Source organism: Chanodichthys erythropterus, chromosome 5, assembly GCF_024489055.1.
Source record: "Chanodichthys erythropterus isolate Z2021 chromosome 5, ASM2448905v1, whole genome shotgun sequence".
Taxonomy (NCBI): Eukaryota; Metazoa; Chordata; class Actinopteri; order Cypriniformes; family Xenocyprididae; genus Chanodichthys; species Chanodichthys erythropterus.
In genome coordinates this window covers 21,077,912-21,103,531 of record NC_090225.1, presented here as the reverse complement: position 1 = coordinate 21,103,531, position 25,620 = coordinate 21,077,912, and the positions used below count along the sequence as shown (strand labels likewise).

At 39.2% G+C, this 25,620-nt stretch overlaps 1 protein-coding gene across 2 annotated transcripts; it reads left to right on the top strand.

The window, feature by feature from the left end:
- The first annotated feature begins 267 nt into the window (after window positions 1–267).
- trip11 (thyroid hormone receptor interactor 11) lies at window positions 268–25,620 on the top strand. 2 transcript variants are annotated; one of them, XM_067386534.1, is made up of 22 exons: window positions 268–779; window positions 5,634–5,710; window positions 5,949–6,059; window positions 6,202–6,507; window positions 6,602–6,673; window positions 6,776–6,941; window positions 7,113–7,448; window positions 7,559–7,599; window positions 7,853–7,951; window positions 8,204–8,410; window positions 8,552–11,290; window positions 11,383–11,664; window positions 13,690–13,830; window positions 13,993–14,186; window positions 14,535–14,698; window positions 14,895–14,998; window positions 15,077–15,176; window positions 19,717–19,798; window positions 19,914–20,028; window positions 22,771–22,893; window positions 22,976–23,114; window positions 24,047–25,620. In XM_067386534.1, the coding sequence occupies exons 1-22, from the start codon at window positions 641–643 to the stop codon at window positions 24,268–24,270; spliced, it is 5,961 nt and encodes a 1,986-aa protein (XP_067242635.1). In that variant the 5' UTR covers window positions 268–640; the 3' UTR covers window positions 24,271–25,620. The 2 variants fall into 2 exon arrangements, with proteins under 2 accessions (XP_067242635.1, XP_067242636.1); XM_067386535.1 differs by lacking the exons at window positions 14,895–14,998; window positions 15,077–15,176; window positions 19,717–19,798; ... (2 more) ...; window positions 22,976–23,114; window positions 24,047–25,620 and having other exon boundaries at window positions 13,993–14,214.

Here is a 25,620-nt window from a genome sequence, read left to right as displayed (position 1 = left end):
ATTAATTTCTTTAAAAACATCTTACTGACCCTGCAAACTTTTGAACTGTAGTGTATATATCATATAACCTAATTATAATAAATATATCTTATGTCATCATATATTAATATAATATAGTAATATGATCTCATTTGCCACACTACCACGTTTGCTGACCCTTCAGTACTCATTCTGTCCAGTGGCGTCGCTGTGGATGCGTGAGAAGTGTGAGTTGGATTATGTTGGTCCTCCACCGTCCCATAATCCATCTGTGCTGTCCACGTCCCATCTGACTGCTGATCAGTCCGGCTGTGATGGCCGCGGTTGAGCTGGCACTTTATCCGCGTGAAAAACAAAACAAACCCATACCAGAAACCTGCCTGACCATATGTGGATATAACCCGGCGACCAGGTCTTCGTAATTGCTGTGGATTTAAACCGTATTATCCGGCGTTTTGTCTTTGTTTATGTCATGAAGTTTCGAACCAGCTGGAATCCGGATCTGCTGCTGATTAATGATTATCACTTCTGTTAAAAACAAACCAACACACAACGCTTATCGTTATTAGTTAGCCTGAGTACATGAAACCCTCGTTCGCACGGAACTGTGCTGTGAAAGGCTCGGGTCGGTGATTAAGGGTTAGATCCGGTTCGGCTCGTCATGTCGTCCTGGCTGGGAGGGTTAGGCTCTGGCCTGGGTCAGAGTCTGGGTCAGGTCGGGGGGAGCTTGTCTTCGTTTACTGGACAGATCTCTAATTTTACCAAAGATATTCTTCTGGAAAGCGCTGAGGAAGTGGGAGGTAAGTTGACAAAATCATATCACTTCCTATACAGACCTTTAACGTCTTTGTACAGTAAGGACAGCTGTTTTGTTAAACGGTTGTCATTTAAAAAAAGTGTTTGATAAAAGTGTTTATTATGCATTTATATTAAGTAAACACAACTGTAGGCTAGACTACTGAATGTGACATTTTTATGTTGATTAGTTTATGAATACAGTCAGTCCAGTGATGCTTGATTATCTGAGTTCATTTCTCTGTGAAATGTACTAATTGATTTTTTCTTTTTGTTGAGATATTATTGTTCGGTTTTTGAAGATGTGATGTGATTTTGTTTACATTAGCATCTCATGAAAGCAATTAAAGACAGAGTCCAGTAAGAAATTATCATTGTTTACATTTTGCTCATGCTATTTCAAACCTGAATGACTGACTTTCTTCTGAGGAACACAAAATGAAATGTTAGGGATCTGCATCCTCCTCTCTATGCAATGAAAATAATTAGTGACTGAGGCTGTCATTCTGTTTAACATCTACTTTTGTGAGGTCAGGGTGAGTAAATGGTTGGCGGAGTTTCTTTTTAGTGTGTTGTACCTTTAAGATTTACCTTGTCATTCTCTACAATTGCCATATGGTGCTACAGAGCGCTTATATAATGGGATGAAGTAATTATAGCAAGACAGTGAGAGGTTTGTTTGCATACAGCCATTGAATCCCTATCCGAGATGTAGCTGTGGTTGGGTTTTAGGCACTTGATCTTAATCCAGAAAGTGCTGGACAGTTCTTAGTTCTGTGGTTTCCTCTGTTTTCCTTTGTGAATGGGGATTTAAAATTAAGTTCTTTGGTGGGTATCGCTGCCTTGTTCTTTGTTGTATCAGCTTGATTAATTATGCAAACACAGAAACACCAAAAACTCTGCTGGTGTTAAAGTAAATATGCCCTTTTTGACCACTGGAGGAGTGGAGAAACACACTCTGAGAACTTTGATCAGCAGCTTCCAGCAAAGCAGACAGACCTTGAGTCAATCTGTCATGTCTCACGATGCATCGACCTGCCTGTTAGCGCTTTCAAAACAGATTATACTAAATAAAGGTGGTGTGGCAAAAAGGTTCTGTTCACTTACATTTGGTATGATGAACCCATTGAACATCATTTATTAATATAGGTTAATATTAATATTATTTTTTTGTTAATCCTTGTTCATTTCTAATACATGAATATTCATGTTGAAATTTTAGAAATATATTAATAGCTGTATGCAGGAATTAACAATAACCAAGAAGATTAATAAATACTTTAAAAGTATTGTTTATTGTTATTTCATGTCATATATTTAATTAACTACTTATACCCCTGGTTTCACAGATGAGGCTGAAGCCTAGTCCCAGACTAAAATGCATGTTTGAGCTGTTTTAACTGAAAGCAACTTGCACTGGCATATCCTAAGGGTCTAGTGTGTAATCTATTGATCTATTGACAGAAATACAATATAATATACATAACTATATTAAGTGATGTATAAAGGCCTTACATAATGAACCGTTATGTTTTTATTGCCTTAGAATGAGACATTTCTATCTCATACATCGCGGACCGGGTCTCCTCACGTGTTAAGTTGGCATTTTTGTGGGGCTGGCATGTTTCAGCAATAGCCCTTAAAGGGTTAGTTCACCCCAAAATTAAAATAATGTCATTTATTACTCACCCTCATGTTGTTCCACACCCGTAAGACCTTCGTTAATCTTTGAAACACAAATTAAGATATTTTTGATGAAATCCGATGGCTCAGTGAGGCCGGCATCAGCAATGACATTTCCTCTCTCAAGATCCATAAAGGTACTAAAAACATATTTAAATCAGTTCATGTGACTACAGTGGTTCTACCTTAATATTATAAAGCGATAAGAATATTTTTTTGTGTGCCAAAAAATGAAATAACGACTTTTTAACAATATCTAGTGATGGCTGATTTCAAAACACTGCTTCTGAGCGTTGCAAATCTTTTGTGTCGAATTAGTGATTCGGATATCCTATCAAACTGCTGAAATCACATGACTTTGGCGCTCAGAAACACTTATTTGATTTGTAAAGCTCTGAAACTTAATGAAGCAGTGTTTTGAAATCAGCCATCACTAGATATTGTTGAAAAGTCTTTATTTTGTTTTTTTGGCACACAAAAAATATTCTCGTCCTTTTATAATATTAATATTGAACCACTGCACTCACATGAACTGATTTAAATATGTTTTTAGTACCTTTATGGATCTTGAGAGGTTCAGTAACATTGCTGTCTATGGAGGCCTCACTGAGCCATCGTATTTCATCAAAAATATCTTAATTTGTGTTCCGAAGATGAACGAAGGTCTCACAGGTGTGGAACGACATGAGGATGAGTAAAAAATTACATTATTTTCATTTTGGGTGAATTAACCCTTTAACTGCTCTACAGAGTGCGTTTCGTCCCTATGTTTTTCTTCTTTGTTGGTGTTTTTAGAGGCAGCTTGCATCGTCACTCCGTTGAATACGCACGAAGAAGTAGTAGTAGTAGTCATCTGGTCTGGTTTATTAAAAGCTTTGTTAGAAGTAGGAAGAAACCTCATTGCTTGACTGGCTACTCGCTGCTGTCTCAGACGACAACATCTTCGTCCTGTGTCGGCCACCGTAGCTTTTCTAAGTGCTTCGAAAGGGAGTTTGTTGCAATTTGCAACCTCACAACTAGATGCCGCTAAAATTTACAAAATTTACACATAATGATTCGGTCTACAGCGGATGCGGTGTAACTCGAGCAACAAATCTCTGACAGTGAACTGATTCCTCTTTCTATTTAAGAAAGACACGGAGGGCAAATTCTTTGCAACGGGTTCTTTATTGTGTCCAGTGTAGACAGCTGTTGCAATGCGAGCGACAGCGGTTGCGTCCAGACACTGTGTAAGGCCTACACCTGTCATAATAAAAGCCAGGGGTGCCCAAACTCGGTCCTAGAGGGCCACTGTCCTGCAGAGTTTAGCTCCAACTTGCCTCAACACACCTGGCTGGATGCTTGTAGTATGCCTAGTAAGACCTTAATTAGCTGTTCAGGTGTGTTTCAGGTGAAGCAGGATTGGACAACCCTGATCAAAGCCCTGTCTGTGAAACCAGGCCTTCACATATAGAAACTTATTGTAAAGTGTTACAGATGGTACAGTAGCATTTTTTTTTTTTGGCTGGCTGGCTGCCTGGAAGTGGCAGGTGTGACACCTGATAGGGGTTTGTCCTATTCACAACAGCAATCACCTACTTGCAGTGTGCCCTTGAGCAAGGCAGTACTTTTGAGAAATTGCCGTTATATTAGTTTGCTGTTGTTAGTTGCTTTAAATAAAAGCTATATTGAGTGTTACACAATGTCAAGTAGTCATTTAGTAGTCGCTGTTAAAGGGATAGTTCACCCAAAATGATTTACTCACCTTTAAGTCATCCTAGCTGAATATGACTGAATATGAATCTTCTTTCAGACGAACACAATCGGAAATATATTTAAAAATATCCTTAGTCCTCCAAGGTTTATAATGGTTGTGAATGGCTGCCCAAATTTTGTGGACAAAAAAAATGCACCCATCCATAAAAAAATTAATCCATACGACTCCAGGGGGTTAATAAAGGCCTTCTGAAGCCAATCAATGCATTCGTGAAAGATAAATATCCTTATTTAAAACTTGATAAAATAAAATAACAAGCTCCCGGCACATACACCTAGGATGGCTTGAGGGTGAGTAAAATCATGGGATAATTTTCATTTTGGGTGAACTGTCCCTTTAACTTGTGTGGTCTTCTAGCTGAAATGGTTTCTGGTTCAAGCCCCATAAGATTCAAACAATGAGCCATGGTCATTGTGTCCTTGTGCGCTTGAGCCAGGCTTAGCTTACTTCAAGAGGATTATCTAACTACTAATGTACATTTAATACAGTTATTGCTGTTATACACTATGCTACACCACCCCAATTGTGGTTTTAAGGCTGTTTGGTCATTTCCTGAGTTCCTTAATGCTCAAATGTAGTAATGTAAGACTGGCCGTATGCTAAAGTTTAAACTGAGACTTTTTTTCTTAAATCACTATTTATAATGAAAATAAGTTATTTAATCTTAGTCTTATGTGTATGCATTAGATTTGCCAGTGTGGTTGAGACCGAGTAAGCTTACTCTGTGTGTAAATGTTTCTTGTTTGTCAGATGAACCTTAACCACGCTGAAATAGTACCTTACTGTTTAGAGCTTGCAAAGGTGCTAACATGCTGTTACCTATTATTGTATTTTTGTCACTCTTAAGAGTTTTATATATATTGTGTTCTTGCTGATTTTTAAATTACCCCTCTTGTTATTTACTTAAGAATCTTACGTCTGTAGGCCTATTTATTTCCAAGTGTACTTGTCAGTTATATACGTGTAATATTCTGATCTGGCTGTGCAGCTGCTGGGATAAAATAACTGAACTTGATCCTCTATGTCCTCTGGAATGTTGGCATTTAAAGGGACAGTCACCCAACAATTGACTAAATGTGTCCATTAAAACCATGTGATTTTTTTTTTTGTAGTCTCTGGGTGGATTTAATATGTTATCTCTACTCTCTACACACTTGGCAAAGATTGTTCACCTTTAACTAGTGAGGTCTTCTAGTATCATTTTCATATCTTTCTATGACTTGGAAATGTTGAACAATTTACAGAAGAACAGAGGTTCCTATCATCATTTTTATCATATTTTTTATTTATGTAAATGGGAAGCATTTGCAACTTTCACTTGCTGTATAATAGAGCTGTATGTACAGATGTAGGCTCAGCAATTTCAGAAACCATGACTTTATTGAATGATAGCATGTGTGTCTTTCTTTCTTTCTTACAGATGCTGCGTCTGAGTTGCACGTGTCCAACTCTAGATTGCAAGAATTGGAGACTTCATATGCAACACAAAAATCTGAGGTGATTAATTAAGCATATGCACAAAAAACCTTGCCTGATGCTAAATCCTGCTGTTATTTCTCTATTTTATCATGAGACAATGTTTTTTGTGCTTTAAAATAGACATTTTTACTTCATTTATTTGTACCCCATTACGCAACATAATTAAATTACAGGATGAGTCATTTCAAAACATTTTGTATGAATGTTAAGATTTGTAAATTAAAATAGTTTTCCTGTTTATTTTTGTGTGTTTTAGCATGAGCGCTTGCGGAGAATAAACGCTGAGCTGGAGGAGAAGCTAGAGGCAGCAGAGATTCAGATTAAACAGCAGTCAGTGGAATACAGAACCCTCCTGCAACAAAAAGAGGTTTGGGTTTAAAACTACCTCCACTTAAGCTCTATATCTGAGCTGAACAATTATCTAATATTAGTGAGAGAATTTCCATAAAAAAGGAGAAAAAATTAGAATCATAGTGATGATTTTGTGTGTGCGTGTGTTTGTTGTGAAGGTGGAGATCAGTCACCTCAAGGCCCGTCAGAGTAGTCTGCAAGAGGAGGTTCAGAAACTCCAACACTCTTCTCAAGCTGCAACCAGCTCATCCTTCACCGATGCTGCTGTGCTTCCTGTCACTACTGCTGCCACTACCACTACTTCATCTTCCTTTCTGCACCGGTCCTCAGCTGTCCATCAAGGCTTCCATGGTGACGAGGTGGACCTCAGTGATGTCTTGTGGTCACAGCAGGAAATTAACCGTCTTTCCAATGAGGTGCATCGTCTTGAGGCTGATGTAGCCCATTGGAGGAGAGTTGCTCAGGTCACTTTTAATTTATACCTCAGATACAGTTTAACAAATGTCATGGTATAGGTATCGAACTAGAATTAGATCATTTTTTCTTTTAATTTATCAGGCATCCAAGCTACCAGGAGTTGATGGGAACGGAGACCAGGGTGAAGTTCTGAAAATGCAAAGAACGATCAAGGTGAAAAACCTTTTGAACTGTAATAGAGTAGGGGTTTTGCTATTGGTCAGCTCTTGGAATCGGGTTCTGTTTTTAACCTAACTGACATTCTGACCCAATCAGGAGCTGAGAGAGGAAATGGCACGGGAGGTGGATGAGCACCAGCACGAACTGGCTGCATTGCAGGATGCCCAGAGGCAGAAAATGGCTGAAATCTCAAAACGGCACAGGGAGGAGCTGGCAGAGTATGAGGAGAGAATCGAGGAGCTTGAGGAGCAGCTTCAGTGTGGTAAGGAGTAGCATTGATCCATTTTAAAATTAGAGATAACCTTTTTGTATTTTTTTAAATGCATTTGAAATCAGTTTTGAATTTGATTTGTATTTGATAGTTAAATTTAAAATGAACAGTTTGTGAAATAAACTTTGAGTACAATGCTGTGTTTACCTCCCTTATCCCCAGAAGGTGGAAATGTTGTCCAAAAATCAACCACGGTGCAGGACTCCAAACTTCAAGAGCTGCAATCGACCATTCAGTCTTTACAGGAGGAGGCAGAGCTTCAGCGCAAAGAGTACAGAGACCTATTGGCCAGATTGGAGGAGGCGGAGCATCATAAAGCCAAGATAGAAAGGGAGAAGGAGGAGGCTAACGCAGAAAATGCAGAATTGTTGCAGAATTACAGTCGCCTTCAGAAGTCTGTAAATGAACTCCAGGATCGAGTCCAAGAACAGGAGGGGAAGTCTATGCTGAAAGCCCAGCATGACAATGAGATACAAGCCCTGAAAAAAGCTCTGGCAGGTACAGAGAACCCCAGAAATTCTGTATGATCATCATGACTTTGTTTCATCATCATGAAACATAAACTGCTCTCTCTTATTTACTGTTATATTTTTGTATTTTATATTTAGGTGCAGAAAAAGAGATGGCTAGGTTGAGGAGTCTCAGTGAGGTAAATTTGCTGAAAACCTTCCTTGGCACAGGCTAAAAGTTTGTGGCCCAGGAATATTTAGACATTTTTATGCATGCTTAGGATTTAAATATAAAACAATTGATGTAAATGTTTGTAATTTAGACAAAGTATTTGGACACTTTCTGTTTGCCATATGAAATACACCTGGGCTTATTCTTAAAAATGTCACAAGTGTCATAATACTTTTTACATAATTGTTTTTTTTTTTTTTCCCCACTTTCATTTAATGCAGAGTGGTCCTACAGAAGAAGTGGAACATGCTGACATTCTGGAGCTCAACACCATTATTGAGACCCTCAGGAAAGAGAAGGAAGAGATGGAGAAAGAAAAGGTTTGTATATGTTAACAAAGTTATGGTACACAATAAATGTACCTATTTCTTTTGAAATTTAAGTTTTTAAACAGAAGTTGCAGTATCTGTTGAATCTTTGTAAGTCTTTGCAAGATAAGTTGATCAATACTTCAGTAGCCTTTTGAAAGGACACTTTTATGTTATCATGCAAAGGGTAATATGTGCTTAACTAACGAACTAGTTTCATACAATTTTTTTTTTTAATATCATTTTTTACTTTTTCTTCCTTAGCTTGCATTAGTTGAGAGACTGACCCTGGCCAAGGAGAGACACAAGGCTGAAGAGTCAAAGGGTGCTGTGGAACTGTCACAGGAAATTTCAGACCTAAAGAGCCAGCTAGACAGGCGGGAGGAAGCACTAAAGCAAGCCCATCTTGACATAGAGACACTCAGTAATGAACTGGAAGAACTGGACAAGCAGAACCAGGAGGCCACACAGGTACACTTGCCAATGTATACATGCCAATGTATGTTCCCTGTTTATAAAACATAATAAAAAAAACAAAACAATAATTGGATCTGTTAAATGTTTCAAATTTAAATTAATATACTGCACACTTGCTCTATTTTCCTCCTTCAGCATCTTATTGCAGTGAAGGACCAGATGTCTCTGCAGAAAACTCAGGCTGAGGCAGAAGAAGCCCGTCTTCAGTCAGATCTCAGCTCCTCTCTTGACCAGAGACGGACACTTCAACTGGAGCTGGAAGCTCAGGGAGAGAAACTAAGTCAAAGTGCCTTCTCCTTGAATGAACTGCACATGGCAAAGCAGCAACTGGAAACCACAGTGAAAGAGTTGAGGGAAAAGTTGTGCAAGTCGCAGGATCTGGGCAGAGAGCTGCGGCAGGAGTCCTCCGACCTCAAGAGGGCATTTCAGGAGAGAGAGACGGAACTTATTGCACTTCGTGAGGAGATAAGTCATTCTGGGGAGAAGGGGAATGAGTTGGAGGGTCACAGGAAAGTACTTGAGGCAAAGGATAAAGAGATTCAGGACTTAAGAACAGAGTTAGCAGAAATGAAGACTTCCTTTGAAAGGGCTGTTTCAGAGGACTTTGAATTGAAAATTGAAAATAGGAAGTTGAAAGAAGAAAGCACTCAGGCTTTGGACAAGATAGACAGTTTGGAAAGGCAGATCCAAGATAATCAAGCCTCTCTAAGCAGGATGTCCCTGGAGAAAGATACCCGCATTGAAGCCTTGAAGCTAGAGAAAAGCCAGTTAGAATCTGAGCTGAGTCAAACTGAAAAGCAACTGTCAGATCAGACCAAACAGTATCAACAAACCATTGATGAACTGACCAGAGCACGCTCTATGGATGCTTCTGCACTTCAGACCGAACATGAGCGAATGGTGAAACTGAATCAGGAGAAAGATCTCACGATTGCAGAGCTCAGGCGTGAGATAGAGCAGATGGTCTCTGACCACAAAGACACCAGCGAGATGTTGGACATCACTGTGGCAGGTCAAAATCAACTCACAGAGCTTCTGCAGGAGAAGGACGCCTTTGCCGAAACCCTGAAAGCTCAAGCTGTGGAAATGCAACAGGAATTAGAGTCCAGTGTCTTAAGAGTAACTCAAGAGTGTGACTCTCTGAGAAGGTCAGTGGAGGAGAAGGACAAACAGCTTGGAGCCATGAAGGAAGAAAACAGCCATCTGAAAGAAGAGATTGACCGTCTGAGAGACCAGCAAAGCAGACCGCAGTTATCGTCAGAACCGCGGACACTGGACATCATCACAGAGCTTGAGACCGAGGTGAACCAGCTCAAAGCTGCCAGAGATCAACTCGAAGAAGAGGTCCAAGCTCTAAGGACGGTATCAGAGGAGCAGCAGGCCACAGCGCTGCAGTCCCAGCATTCTCTACAGATGCTACAGAGTGAACTAGAGCAAGCACGAACAAGACATGAACAAAGCTCTCTCAATTACGAAAGACTCATCAGTGCTAAGGATGAGGAGATTGCCCTGCTTCAGTCAGAAGTGGAGGGCCTAAGCACACAAGGACAGAGTCAAATACAGTCCGTTGACATCCTACAGGAGGACAAGACCCAGTCATTGAATGGTGAAAATGGTAACGAGAAACATGACCTTTCAAAAGTAGAGATTGAAAAACTAGTCAAAGGGATCAGGGAGAAAGAGACTGAAATTAACCAGCTAAATGAGAAAAACCTCTCTCTAACCAAGCAGCTTGACCAACTTGTGGTCTCTCAAAATGAGCTGGGAAAACTGTCACAAATGGTTCTTCAAAAAGATCTAGAAATACAGGCACTCCACGCTCGAGTGTCTGGTGGCCATGGTCAAGACGTGATGTTCCTGCAGCAGCAGCTGCAGGCATATGCGGTGGAACGTGAACAGGTGCTGGCTGTGCTCAACGAGAAAACCAGAGAGAACAGCCAACTACGCTCAGACTACCATCGAATTATGGACATCGTTGCAGCCAAGGAAGCAGCCTTGTTGAAGCTCCAGCAAGAAAATCAGCGGCTCTCCACCATGAGCGACCCTTCAGGCAGTCAAGAGATGTTTCGAGAGACCATTCAGAACCTCTCCCGCATCATCCGTGAGAAGGATATCGAGATTGACGCCTTGACTCAGAAATGTCAGACCCTGGTCTCTGTCCTTCAGGCTTCTGGTGCCAGTGATTCCGTGAGCGGTGGCTCAGGAGGCGTTAGCAGCAACCAGTTTGAGGAGCTCCTACAAGAACGTGACACCCTCAAACAACAAGTGAAGAAGATGGAAGAGTGGAAACAGCAGGTGATCACGACGGTGAGGAACATGCAGCATGAATCTGCTCAGTTGCAAGAGGAGCTCCTCAGGCTGCAGGGGCAGGTTTCTGCCGACAGCGACTGCAGCTCAAAGCTCTCGGTGGATTACGCGAGGCTTATTCAGAGCTATGAGCAGAAAGAGAAAAAGCTGGGATTGTTGAATCAAGAGCTGGCACTGGTGCAGCAGAGCATCAGCCAGTTGAGCAGCACCAAAGACGTGTTGCTTGGGAAGCTAGGCAGTGTCAAGCAATCTCCAGAAGTTTCTGCTGCGATTGCTACCCAGGCTTTTGATCCTCCAAATCTGAAGGGGGCAGCACTACCTGGCCAAGATGAGAGTCTACATCAGGAGTTGCAGGCAATGCAGAGAACATTAGCAGAGAAGGAGAGCATGATAAGAACTCTGCAGGAAAACAATCATCGCTTGTCAAATTCTGCATCTCTGTCTGAAAGTGAGCAGAGAAGCCATGCAGAGGAGCTCAAGCAGGCCAGAGATAAGCAAGAATCACTACAGCGCTCCCTCAGAGAGAAAGATCTACTCATTAAGACCAAGGGAGACCAGCTCAGTCAGGTGACGTACAATTCTGATTTGTTGAATGCTTGGTAGGGAAAGCTGTAAAATGTGCAGTGCCTTAGATAGTTTTTTTTCCCTGTACACTCTAGGTGAGTGAAAATTTACGTAACCGAGAGAATGACAACGAGGTCTTGAAGCAGGCTGTGACGAACCTCAAGGAGCGTGCGCTGATCCTGGAACTCGATGTGAAGAAATTAAAGGAGGAGAATGAAGCGATAGCAGGAAAAGTTCGCGAGAAAGAGACTGAGTTCCGTGCCCTGCAGGAGACCAACATGCAGGTGTCGCTGTTGCTTCGGGAACGAGAGTTTCAGTTCAGTGCTGTGAATGAAAAGGCCATTGCCATGGAGAAGATGCTGAAAGATAAAGAGCAGGTTTGTATGTTTGTTTGTGTTTAAATCTAAACATTTCTTTTATAATACCTTTCCTGCCCCTTTTTTTTATAATCCTATCCTAAGGCCCTGTTTACACCTGGTATCAAGATGTGTTTTGGTTGATCGGATCACAAGTGGACAATGCTAAATACAGGTGTAAATGGGGTGTAAAAGTTTTGAGCTTGCCCACTTTTGACCACTTCCCGAGGTATTCGAAAACACATTTGACCAGATTGCTTTCGTAGTGTAGGGGCTTATGTGTTCAAACAGCCACAAAAGACCACCTACTGTCCGCATGCTGACCTAATGTGTAAACGTAATAGAAAGTGTGCTAGCCAGACGGTATTTAAACTTTATCGGATGAAGACCCAATTTTGGTTTGAGGAAGAAAAACATACCAAGCACAATGTTCTCTCACCATTCCTGATTTCTTTTTCTTTTTCTTTTTTTTTAATTGGAGAAATATATAGTACAGATAAGCTTAACAGAACCATTCCTGATTTCTAACATGCACTCACTGCGTTCGGCGTGGTCTGCATCTGTCTTGTAGAAACGAAAGCTGATGCTCTGTTTTGCCATCTTCTTATGGTTGTGTTCACATGTAAATTGTGTGAGCTTATTTTGTCTATTAGATTGAAAGATCTGAAAAAACCCATACATTTACCCAGCCATAGACCCTCTCCTCGAAGAAATTAGGACAGAAGTGATCGAAAGTGGTTGACATGACATTGTTTAACTTATTAAAATTTTATGTTTACTTTAAAAAAGTGTCATATTTTGAAGCTTATTTAAAAAAAGTTTTCAACATTGATAATAAATTTTACTTGAGCAAATCATGTGACACTGAAGAATAATGACTGCTGTAAATTCACAGGAATAAATTAGTTTAATATATATTAAAGGTGCCGAAGAACATGTTTTTAAAAGATGTAATATAAGTCTAAGGTGTCCCCTGAATGTGTCTGTGAAGTTTCAGCTCAAAATACCCCATAGTTTTTTTTTTTTATTAATTTTTTTAACTGCCTATTTTGGGGCATAATTAGAAATGCGCCGATTCAGGGTGTGTGGCCCTTTAAATCTCGTGCTCCATGCCCCAAGAGCTTGCGCTTGCCTTAAACAACATAAAAAAAAAGTTCCCACAGCTAATATAACCCTAAAAATGGGTCTTTACAAAGTGTTCGTCATGCAACATGTCTAATCGCGTAAGTATAGTATTTATTTTGATGTTTACATTGATTCTGAATGAGTTTGATAGTGCTCCGTAGCTAACGGCTAATGTTACACTGTTGGAGAGATTTATAATGAATTAAGTTGTGTTTATGCATTATACAGACTGCAAGTGTTTAAAAATGAAAAAAGCGACGGCTCTTGTCTCTGTGAATACAGTAATAAACGATGGTAACTTTAACCACATTTAACATGCTAACACATTTAGCAACATGCTAACAAAACATATAGAAAGACAATTTACAAACACCACTAAAAATATCATGATATCATGGATCATGTCAGTTATTATTGCTCCATCTGCCATTTTTTGCTATTGTTCTTGCTTGCTTACCTAGTCTGATGATTCAGCTGTGCACATCCAGACGTTTTGCCCTTGTGTAATGCCTTGAACGTGGGCTGGCATATGCAAATACTGGAGTCATACATATTAATGATCACGACTGGTACGTAACAGTCGGTGTTATGTTGAGATTTGCCTGTTTTTCGGAGGTCTTTTAAACAAATGAGATTTATATAAGAAGGAGGAAACTATGGAGTTTGAGACTCACTGTATGTCATTTCCATGTACTGAACTCTTGTTATTCAACTATGCTGAGGTAAATTAAATTTTTGAATCTAGGGCACCTTTAAAATAGAAATCAGTCATTTTAAATTGTAATACTATTTTACAATTTATTTTTGATCAAATAAATATCCTGGGTGAGCATAAGGTTTCTTTCAAAAACACTGATCTGGACTTTTCTGGTTTTATATGTGTTGTGAAATTAATCTATTCTGCCTTTGTCTGTACTGTAGGGTAAATCTGGTGAGCTGAACCAACTATTGAATGAAGTTAGGTCCATGCAGGACAAGGCAGTGTTGTTTCAGCAGGAAAGAGATCAAGTGATGATGGCCCTCAAACAGAAACAAATGGAGACGTCTGCTCTGCAGAGTGAGGTAACAAAGGCCAAGATTCCACATCAATACTGTGCTTTATTGCCCTACTGAAGTACTGAAAACTGTTACCATCTACCAGTTCTCTTTAATACCTATTACATCCATTTAAAAATATATTCTAATAGGGGAATTACTGTACTCTCATGCTCATTCTGTGTGTAGCTGCAGCACACACGTGATAAGGAGCAGCGCCTGAAGCAGGAGGTGGAGCGTTTGCGCAATCACCTGATAGAGATTGAGGATTCGTACACGCGTGAGGCTTTGGCAGCTGAGGACAGAGAGGGAGAGCTGAGACGCAGAGTGACACTCCTAGAAGAGCGGCTGGCATCTTCCTCTAACGCCGTGGAGAGCGCAAGGTGGGAGTCAGAGGGTTTTTGTCTGTTGGTAAGACTGTTTGGTCCTAACCAGAGTTTGCTTCCAACACCCTCCCCCACTTTTGCTTTGACACCAGCTGCATGATTCTGGATAAATTGAGAAACATGATTTTTTTGTTTCAAACACAGATTACAATTCTCCTATGATTCTGAACAGACAACTAAATAAAATAACATGTAATTTACTAGAGGTTCTTACAAAATTTTATTTGCTGCAGTCTATTTAAAAATGTTTAAATACAGTATGCTTGTAGTTGATTTTTCTAATGTACCCATTGTATTTTTTTAGCATCACTAATGTGTCTAACTATTGTGTGTGGATGCATGTAGTCAGCAGGCAAGCCTGCAGGTGGAATCTCTTCAGGAACAGCTAAACGGTGCTGTCAGACAAAGAGATGAAGCACTTATTCAGCTCCGTGCCTCTCAGGATCAGGTCAACCAGTACGCAGTTTCACTCTCTAACCTGCAGATGGTGCTAGAACAGTTTCAACAAGGCAAGAGTGTACATTATTTTTGCTTTTCTATTTTTAAGAAAGCAGTTTTTCTTGTATGGAATGATGACCATTAAAGCAATTACAAATGAGTGTACATTTTCTCATTTTTTCCTTTTTCAAATGTTTGGATTAAGAGAGGAATCTGTAATAAGTCTTCGATCCTGAACAAAGTTGACAACTATATCTCTCCTTACAGAAGAAAAAGCCATGTACTCAGCAGAACTGGAAAAACACAAGAGAGAAAAAGAGCAGTGGAGAAATAAAGCAGAAAATCTTGAGGATCAGGCTGCTGCTCTGCAAGTCAGTTCAAACCTCTGTCCTTTCTGCACTCTGCTTGACACAAGTATATCATTCCTCAATGTCTGTGTGTAATCGTAGATAAACTTGGATGAAGCGAACGCAGCTCTAGAATCTGCCTCTCGCCTCACTGACCAACTGGACCTCAAAGAGGAACAGATAGAAGATCTGAAGAAACAAGGTGAGACCACCTGAGTATATCACCAATGACTATGTTGAAATCAGTACATGAGAACTCAGCATTTCACCTCAGTGTGTAACTAGTACAGTGCTTCTCAACTTTTTTGACTTGAAGGCTCCAATTGTCCAACACAATATTTGAAGGCCCTCCATATTGGCTAAGATAATTCATCTGGTATTTCTTCTGTAAATTTGACAATGACTGGTTGTTTTCAAACTTTATTAACAGAAACATTAAACATTATTTAATTTGTGATTATATAAGATTTGAGATGCTGATTTCAATAAAAAATAATATTTAAGGGAAATATTTCATTTACATCTTAATTTTTGGGTCCTGAATAATTGCTTTTAGCATTTTAATTAAATGGTTAGTTCATCCAAAAAATGAAAATTCTGTCATTAATTACTCACTGTCATGTTGATCCGAACCCCTAAGACTTTTGTTCATCTTCAGAATGCAAATGAAGTCTTTTTTGATGAAATCTAAGAGCTTTCTGTTCCTCTATAGACTGCCTTTGCAACTTAAACTTTGACCCTTCAGAAAGTTCATAAAGAGATTGTAAAACTAATCCATATGAATTGAGTGGTTTAGTCCAAATTTTCTGAAGAGGCACGATCGCTTTATGTGATGAACAGATTTAATTTAGGATTTTATTCACATAAACATTGATCAGCAAACATAAACAGTCAGAAGCTCAACCGAACATGATTGACACGCGAGAAAAAAACTCTTCCGGAAGCTCAAACATGCTGCGTAACACATGAGAATGAACCTCATTGGTTCTCGCACACGTCAAGCAAACTTGCTTGAGCTTTCGTTTACCACATCTGATGTGTGAGTTGATGAATGTTTATATGTGAATAAAAGCTTAAATTCATTCTAATAATCATATAATGCGATCATGTCTTTGGACTAAAATTTGGACTTAACCACTCAATTCATATGGATTAGTTTTACAATCTCTTTTGGAACTTTTTGAAGCATTAAAGTGGTATTCGTGTAGCTGTCTATGGAGGGACAAAATGCTTGCAGATTTCATCAAAAATATCTTAATTTGTGTTCCGAAGATGAAAGAAAGTCTTATGGGTTTGGAACAACATGAGGATGAGTAATTTATGACAGAATTTTCAATTTTGGTTGAACTATCCTTTTTTTTATATATATATAATTAAATAAATTTAAGTCATCCTGTGGTCCCAGTACCCTGGTTGAGATCCACTAAGCTGGGATCAAGGAAGAAACCAAATACAGAAAGAAAATTGCCATTAAGGACAACCATAGAGAAAACTAACACTGGGTTTTTCCTGATTCAGTTTGATTCTGATTCAGAATCTCTCAATTTAGTTAGATTCGATTTCGTTAATTTATTTGATTTGAGTCAGTTACATGTAGAGTCAGAAACATGTAAGTAGTAGCTGAACGTTAGCCATTTTACATGGCCACTCACTCTAACATTAAACTATAAATGTGCACTATTATTAGGCACATATCCAAGTGTTTGTGCAAGTGTGGAAGCTAAATTAGTAGTGTTTAGTGCATGACATTTTTAACTTATTGTGCATTTCTCTCTATAAACGAATCCACTATACAGCAGAGATGAGAGTCAGCGTCAACATCTTCATCTTTGTCGCAGACAATGACTCAAAAAACACTAGTTTATTAATAAATAAATAAAATGTTCAGACAATCTCCTTTCTATTCACATTCATACACACATTCATAATCATTACTTTTGCCGGTGTGCTGCAGCAAGCATTGTTTTAATGCTTGATTTATTTTTTAAAGGCTCATTATTATGGTTTAGTATTTCTATAATGTAGAATGATGCTAACAATATTACATATAATATTCTTTCTCAGCCCTGAAACTTGTTTTGCAAGTTGATAGTGTGCGGGATTTTCCTGTTTTTTCATATTTTGACTATACCAGTCTTTTTTCCTACGCACCTATCCATCACCTACAGGTGTGCGACACTAATTGTTCATTGATTGATTCAGCCCTGAAACTCAAAACATTTTCCGAGGCTACCACCCCCCATATATACAAGATTAGATTTGTAGCACTGTAAACCATTTTTCTGAAGAGACTTGTAAATGTCAACAGGACGAGTAACATCAGGAACCATTAAATTATGTTTGACTCTTTGAGACTATTTCTGCATTATGTAGTGGTTTAAGTTTGATTAATATCTGTGCAAACACTAAGAAACGTGCATTTGGGAGAGAGATGCACAGAGAGCAGCCAGGTCTGTAGATGGTATAGATTTTTAGCATTCCTTCGCATCTCCTTTATGTCAGAGAGATGATATTTATGGCATGTCAGTAGCCAAACCGTGTAGACAAAGATTCTCTTTTTCCATCCACCCTGTCTTTCTATCTCAGCCATCCCTTTCTTCTCTGTCCGTATCAAGCCCCAAATCAACAATACGATGCTGTCGGTCTGAGAGGGAGAGGAAGGTGAGGGATGAGCCCTGGGATTTTTACTGCATCTGTCAAAGAACGACTGAGGAGAACGTAGACAGAATGATCGAGAACGGTTCATTTTTGCTTAGCAAAGCACAAGTGCAGCCGACAGACATTCCATGGTGTTTAGCGCAGACAGAAACTCTCTCACCCTCTCTTATCGCTGCGTTCATGTGGTCTCTGGAGGTAAAGTCTCAGAGGAAAAGAGTTCCCTAGAGCCAAACCGCCAAACCTTCTGGACCAGTAAGGGGTGTTGGTGATAAAGGCATTTAGAGCACGTCATACTCACACACTTCTTTGTTATTACTCCAAGAGACATTCCCAGACGCACTTAACCCCATACCCCTGCTATTGCTGTTTATGTTAAGGTGCACACACACATACTTATTAATTCTATGCAAACACTTGTTCTCTACTGTTTGCATTAATAGATAACAAAGTCATACCACCTTCTGCTGAAAGCTGTCTGCATCTTACAAATACAGTGTCCAAAAATAACTCACCAAGTGCAAGTAAATTTGGCTTTGGCTAGAAATAAAAGACTTGCCAGTGGCTTGTAACCTTATAAGGAACTTAATAGTGATGTAAATTTAATTTTGACTTTTATGTTTTGGAAAGAAGTCACTTATGCTTACCAAGGCTGCAAATATTATTTGATCAAAAATACAATAAAAACAGCAATATTGTGAAGTGTTTTGTACAATTTAGAATAACTATTTTCTATTTTAGAATATTTTCAAATGTAATTTACTGTAATGCTGTGCTGAATTTTCAGCAGTCATTACTCCAGTCTTCAGTGTCACATGATCCTTCAAGGGTTAGTTCACCCAGAAATGAAAATTCTGTCATTTATTTCTCACCCTCATGTCGTTTCACACCCGTAAGGCCTTTGTTCATCTTCAGAACACAAATTAAGATTTATTTGATAAAATACGATGGCTAAGTGAGGCCTCCATTGCCAGCAAGACAATTAACACTTTCAGATGCCCAGAAAGCTACTAAAGGCGTATTTAAAACAGTTGATGTGACTACAGTGGTTCAACTTTAATGTTATAAAGCGACGGAATACTTCTTTTGCACCAAAAAAACAAAATAACGACTTTATTCAACAATATCTAGTGATGGGCGATTTCAAAACACTGCTTCATGAAGCTTCAAAGCTTCACAAATCTTTTGTTTCGAATCAGTGGTTCGGAGCGTGTATCAAACTGCCAAAGTCACGTGATTTCAGTAAACGAGGCTTCGTTATGTCATAAGTGTTTTGAAATTTTAATGGTTCACCACTGGGGGCGTGACTTTGGCAGTTTGTTACACGCTCCGAACCACTGATTCGAAACAAAAGATTTGTGAAGCTTCAATTATTTTTTGGTTAATTAACTTGCTAGAAATGGAGGCTTCACTGAGCCATCGGATTTCATCAAAAATATCTTAATTTGTGTTCCGAAGATGAATGAAGGTCTTACAGGTGTGGAACGACATGAGGGTGAGTAATAAATGACAGAATTTTATTTTTTTCCTTTCAGAAATCATTGTAATATGCTGATTTGGTGCTTAAGAAACATTTATTATTATTTCATATTGAAAACAGCTGCATCATATTTTTGTGGTAATAGTGATAAAGGTTTTTTAGGGTTTTATTTTGAGCTGAAAGTTCAATAGAACAGCATTTATTTGAAATAGAAATTTTTTATACAATGTCTTTATGGCCACTTTTGGTCAATTTAATGCATTCTTGCTGAATAAAAGTATTAATTAATATATATATATATATATATATATATATATATATATATATATTTACATTTACAGGCCCTAAAACCCTATTGAACTGTAGTCTGTGTGGGAATATAAAATTCTATTATTTAAACTAAAAAAAATCCCTTGTGTGTGTGAAAAGAAAATGCACCCAACACGCAGCCATATCTGATAGAAGCCAGACATTAGCAAAGTAAATTATTTCTTTATTAATGTGTTGGTTTTATGAATTAGCTCATAACTCATGGCCCTAACTATGACAGCAATGAAGGATAAAATAACACATAATACTCAAACCGGTGCTTGTGTGTGTTTTGCAGTGGATGTGAGACAGGAGATGTTGGAAGAGGCTCAGAGGAAACTGATGAACCTCCTGAACACCACCGAAGGCAAAGTGGATAAGTGCGTCCAAAACACAGTCTGCATTGGAAATATATTTCCTATATATTTAGATCCAAATATTTTCAAAAGGGTGTTTCTGTGAAATATCACCTAACCTCATTAATTTCTGACACAGGGTTCTGATGAAGAATCTTTACCTGGGCTATTTTCATACCCCCCAAAACAAGCGCTCTGAGGTGCTGAGGCTTATGGGTAATGTGCTTGGGTTGGACCGAGATGAGGTGGGCGAGGTAGGTCACACACTCTGCTTCTCATCCTGTAAATTTCTTTTTATCCTCCCTTTTGCATTCACTTTTTTTAAATGCAAGTATTCCTCTTCACAAACGCAAATGTGCACGTGCCTTCATATTCACTTTCATTAAATATTATGTCAAATGTTTCAAAGAGGAGCAGCCTCCTTCATTTTTTGTCATTTACTTCTCCTTTCTATCTTACCCTTGTTTTAAAATTCCTCTGACTTTTCATCACTCTCAAATGTGGCTCTGCTCCAGACCTCGTCTTACCTCTGAAACCTGATAGTTAAACAAGTGTGGATTTAATATTCGACCTCCTGACTCCTGATGTTTGGTTCTCCGCCCAGCCTCTAATTACTTTTTTTTTTTTTTTTTTCAATTATCTCATGTTTGATGTCAGCGTGAGGGTTTTTATCAGATGTTTAAAAGATTTTTCCACTCATTTTACCTCATGTGTTTAATTTGGCACAAGCCTCCAGCTGCCCACGCTGCTCTTGTTGAAAAAGGTCCTTGTTTTGAGTTCTTTGAAGGATGACTGCAAGTTGCGTTCAGTCTTCATTGGTAATCTGGGTATAGAGACTTCTGCTCTTGGTTGCCTGTGACAGCTTGTGCTAAATGACACGGCATCATCCCCGGAAATCCTGCACGCATATGACCACATTCATTTGGCAGAATGCTAATAGGGCTGATTTGTTTTCTGTTCGAATAGCTGTTTTTCCGTTTTGATCCTGGTGGGGCTGAATTTCTCAATAACTAGGACAGATCAGTTCTGATGATAATGCAGGATGTGGCTTAATTTTTTTTTTCTTGGAAAAGCCGTAATCTTTTAGCCACTATCCTCAAAGGGTCAAAATCAGTATGGAATCTTTTCTTTTGCAATGAATTACGCTGCAATTGTTCACAAACTGTTTTACTTCCATAATGTGTTGTATTTTCGAGTGAAACTGGATATTCAGCAAGGGGGAAAATGGGAATTAATTGGATTGTTCCATACCAGAATAGAGTCAGACTCAATATGAATTTGTTGAAACAGTACCTAATTAGCCATTTTGCTCAGTGTTATTTTAGTATGATTGATAGATATACTGATCAGGCATAACATTATGAAGTGAAGTGAATAACTCTAATAATCTCTTCATCACGGCACCTGTTAGTAGGTGGGATATATTAGGCAGCAAGTGAACATTTTGCCCTCAAAGTTGAAGCAGGAAAAACGGGCAAGCGTAAAGATTTGAGCGAGTTTGACAAGGGCCAAATTGTGATGGATAGACTACTGGGTCAGAGCATCTCCAAAACTGCAGCTCTTGTGGGGTGTTCCTGGTCTGCAGTGGTCAGTATCTGCATAGCCGCAGATCAGTCAGGGTACCCATGCTGACCCCCGCCAAAAGCTTCAACAGTGGGCATGTAAGCATCAGAACTGGACCATGGAGCAATGGAAGAAGGTGGCCTGGTCTGATGAATCATGTTTTCTTTTACTTCACGTGGATGACCAGATATGTGTGCGTCACTTACCTGGGGAACACGTGGCACCGGGATGCACTATGGGAAGAAACCAAGCTGGCAGAGGCAGTGTGATGCTTTGGGCGATGTTCTGCTGGAAAAACCCTGGGTCCTGCCATCCATGTGGATGTTACTTTGACACATACCACCTACCTAAGTATTGTTGCAGACCATGTACACCCTTTCATGGAAACGGTATTCCCTGGTGGCGGTGGCCTCTTTCAGCAGGATAATGTGCCCTGCCACTAAGCAAAAATGCTCAGGAATGGTTTGAGGAACACAACAATGAGTTTAAGGTGTTGACATGGCCTCCAAATTCCCCAGATCACAATCCAATCGAGCATCTGTGGGATGTGCTGAACGTACGAGCCGATCCACGGGTGGATCCCAACTAGGTTTCTAGTATCATCTAGAAACCTAGTTTCTAGATGATACTCACTTCAGTGGCTAAGTTTGATTATTTCTGTTAACATTTTGTCATATAAACTTTTTTCAAGTTAAATCCTGATGGATTTTATAGCAGATGAAAGTTAGCAATAGAAATTGATAAAGTAAGCAAGCAATAGGAGATGAACAGACAGCAGGCAGAAATCAGGAGTTACAGACTCAGAGGAAGAAAGAGAGACTGGGAGACTGACAAATACTGAATTAGATGATGGGCCCATGCCAATCCTGCACCCAAAGCATTTCCTTACCCACAGTCCCTTAGAAGTAGGCTGGGGTCTGGCAGGAGAAACTCTTAACTATTCAGCAAGTGGTGAGCAAAATTACCCAACAGCACCAAGAGAAGAGAGAGAAGGAAAGTGTGTGTGTGTGTGTGTGTCACACAATCGACTTTCCATTTTAACCCATATTTTCTTTCTCCACTCCTCCCCACACCTTTCTCACATTTTTTATGCTACACATTAAGTTTAAGTTTCCACTCAAGATGTCTTTGTTTACAACTCCAAAGACTAAAAATAATTCTGTTTTGCCCTTTTTTTTTCCTTTTTATTTTTTTTTTAAGTCTGATTCAGTGGTTTTATTTAAAAGAAATCATTAATTTGCTCTAGTCTGAGTGCTCTGAGGACAGTGTTTTTAGAGGGAAATTTCTGTATCAGTATTTCGCTGAACTTTGCACAGTTATTTTGTTTAAGTAAGAGGGGAAAAATGCAACTCTTACACACAACCAAAGATGGCGCACACACATAAACACTCCCTCTGACCAACTGACTTACTGGCCGTTTTCTCTTTTTGCAGTTGTTACAAGAAGAGGGCAAGACTGGGGTGACCGGATGGGTCTCGAGTTGGCTGGGAGGCAGAGCTGTTCAGAGTGTACCCAACACCCCACAAAGGCCTACACAGGCACAGAACCTTAATTCGGTGGGTGCACATGCTAATGCATGCACACACACTTTATAACACAAGTGCATTTTCCACTTACACTACTGTCTGTGTTTTAAAGTCCTTCTCTGAGATGTTTGTGAAGTTCTTGGAGGTAGAGTCTACTCCTGCACGTCCTGCCCCTAAACTGCCCGTTTATGACATCAAGCCTCTGAGTGCGCCCCCACCTGGCCGGAGTACTGCTAGCACACCTGCATCAGGTATAATGTCACATAAAAAAATAGGGATGCACAATTTATTGGTACCTTTTTTTTTTTTTAAATTGGTACTGGCCCATATTAGCATTTATTTTTTAATGTATCAGTATCAGCCGATATTGGACATTTAAATGTGCATGATAATTTCCCTTATTTTTACATTTATTTTAAGTTAACTTTTAAAAATTTGAGGAAGTTTACTTGGTTAACACTGTTAATGTTACATTTTTCTTTTTAATTTATTCATACAAAATAGTACAGAATTTAATATCAACCATTTGTCAGTTGTCAGTTATCTACTTATCGCCCAGAATTTTAATATAAGTTTGTCCATAATCAAAATAACTCAATTTAAGGCACATTCACACTAAGGATGATGACTATAATAACTATAAATCATTCTATTTCTATGAGAAAAGCAGTCCACACCACAGCTATAACAATACCGACACAGAGAATAGGTATTGTTGAAAACGTTTTCAGAATGATTTTTCCTTCTGATCAATAATAAACATTGACAACCAATCAGAATCCACCCAACTTTAAAGAGCTTGAGAATTTAAGGAACAGACAGCATAACTGCAGCATGCACTTATTGGTGTGGGCTCTAATATAGTTAATGTTATAGCTACCATTCTTGGTGTGAACAGGCCTGTATAGACCTTATGAATGAACTGTTAATTTTAAAATCTTCCCGGTCTCCTGACATTTGTTAAGACATCTGCTTTAAACATTACAATGCTCATGATAACTTTTGTTAACTCTACAATAAGTAAATCCACTTCACCAGCTAATTATTCTTTGACAGCGATGCCATAGAAATAAATATACAGGGCTACCGTGAAAATGGAAGTTCTAAAATTCTGCGCACAGGTTTCTCTGGCGCAAAATGTCTGCATCTGTGATTATTTCTAATGCTGCTTATATTCTTTCAGGTGTTTCAGGCCCAGGTAAGCGCACAGGGGATTCAAACCCTTTCCTGGCACCCCGCTCTGCTGCCGTACCCCTCCTCAATACCACAAGTGCAGGCAGCACTGCAGGTGCTGGGGGCCACCTGCTTATGAAACCCATCTCAGACGCCCTGCCAACATTCACACCTGTACCTGTGTCAGCTGAGGCCAGCGGTGGGGCCGTGCTGAAAGATTTACTCAAGCAGTGATTGGCCACCTGAACTGCCACTCAGAGCACTTTAGCTTATCATGACACTACGTTCCAGCAGATGGAACAGAAACTGGGCCATGTCACTGATTCAAATATTTACTAAAATGGCTGATTGCCATTGGAATAGAAAAGATAAAGCATCGAAGCGCTGCGTGTGCTCGTTAGGTTTCACTAAACTGAAGCCTAAGTTGGACCGAATCAAATTCAGTTTGCAAACCGAGGAAGATTACATTATCGAATATTCTTGTGACGTTCTCCCATCGTTTATTTAATGTCGTGTAAACATTCAGCTTCTCATTTTTAGACAAAGAGAGGTGTTTAATGTTTTTCTAGTGTGTTGAGAGACTGTCTGATGCTGTCTGGCATCCACCACAAAATGGATTTATTAAACCTTTTCCACTTCTGCAAAAACACTACCTACTCTTTCAAAATCCTCCCATTTTGAGTGCTATGAATGGTTGGCCGAATGGTGTGGCAGGTACAATAACCGTTAATCAAGACGTGACATTTGATCTTGGATTTAGACTGCTGCACATGCTCCCATGCAGTACAAGTGTGCGGTTATGTTATTTATTTGTACATCAATCATATTTTTCACCGCTTATGCAGTGGGAATAAGCTAAAATATATCTGCAATATTCAGATCGTTCTAGGTAGAAAGAAAGATTATGTATATACAATTTGGGGGAAAAAATGGAAGTATAAGAAGGAATGAAAGGATTAAAGTGTAAAAATGACATGTATATTTTAAAACTGGTGTTATCATTATAACAGAGGACACCTAATTCAGTGGGTTCCAACCAAATATTTAAAAATGCCATCTCCGTGAGGCCTAATATGAAGAAGTGATTTTTTTTAAAGAGAAAATGGCCTTAGTAATTCTCTTTTTGGTTACTATATCTTTCATAACAGTTGGGTGCACTTGATTATATAGATTTAGGAGACATTTATACATTTTGAGCTGGTGTTTATTTAAAGTTGATCAAATTTTTTGAAGTTTGAAAGATAGCTCATGAAAGTGATATTCAACAACAGTGTTTCTCTTTTCTGCAGAATAAACTCTTCTGTATGTATATTTGCATTTTTCTGTTTTCACTCTAATGTTGTTTTTATTTATTTTTTTGTGCACGAGTGCAATTTTCTTGGAAGGTTGTGGCCTAATGGTTAGAGAGTCGAACTTGTAACCCGGAGGTCGCGGTTTCGAGTCTCAGAATTGGCAGGAAATGTAGGTGGGGGGAGTGAATAAACAGCACTCTCTTCCACTCACATTACCCAAAACTGAGGGGCCCTTGAGCAAGGCACCTAAACCCCAATCACTCCCCTGGTGCCACAGTAAAAATGGCTGCCC

Bases quoted from the DNA above. Each gene is read 5' to 3' on its own strand.
- trip11 (XM_067386534.1), top strand. From the start codon at position 641: ATGTCGTCCTGGCTGGGAGGGTTAGGCTCTGGCCTGGGTCAGAGTCTG. The intron at 6,942-7,112 runs GTAAGGAGTAGC...CCTTATCCCCAG, and splicing joins TGAGGAGCAGCTTCAGTGTG to AAGGTGGAAATGTTGTCCAA. The intron at 7,952-8,203 runs GTTTGTATATGT...TTTCTTCCTTAG, and splicing joins AAGAGATGGAGAAAGAAAAG to CTTGCATTAGTTGAGAGACT.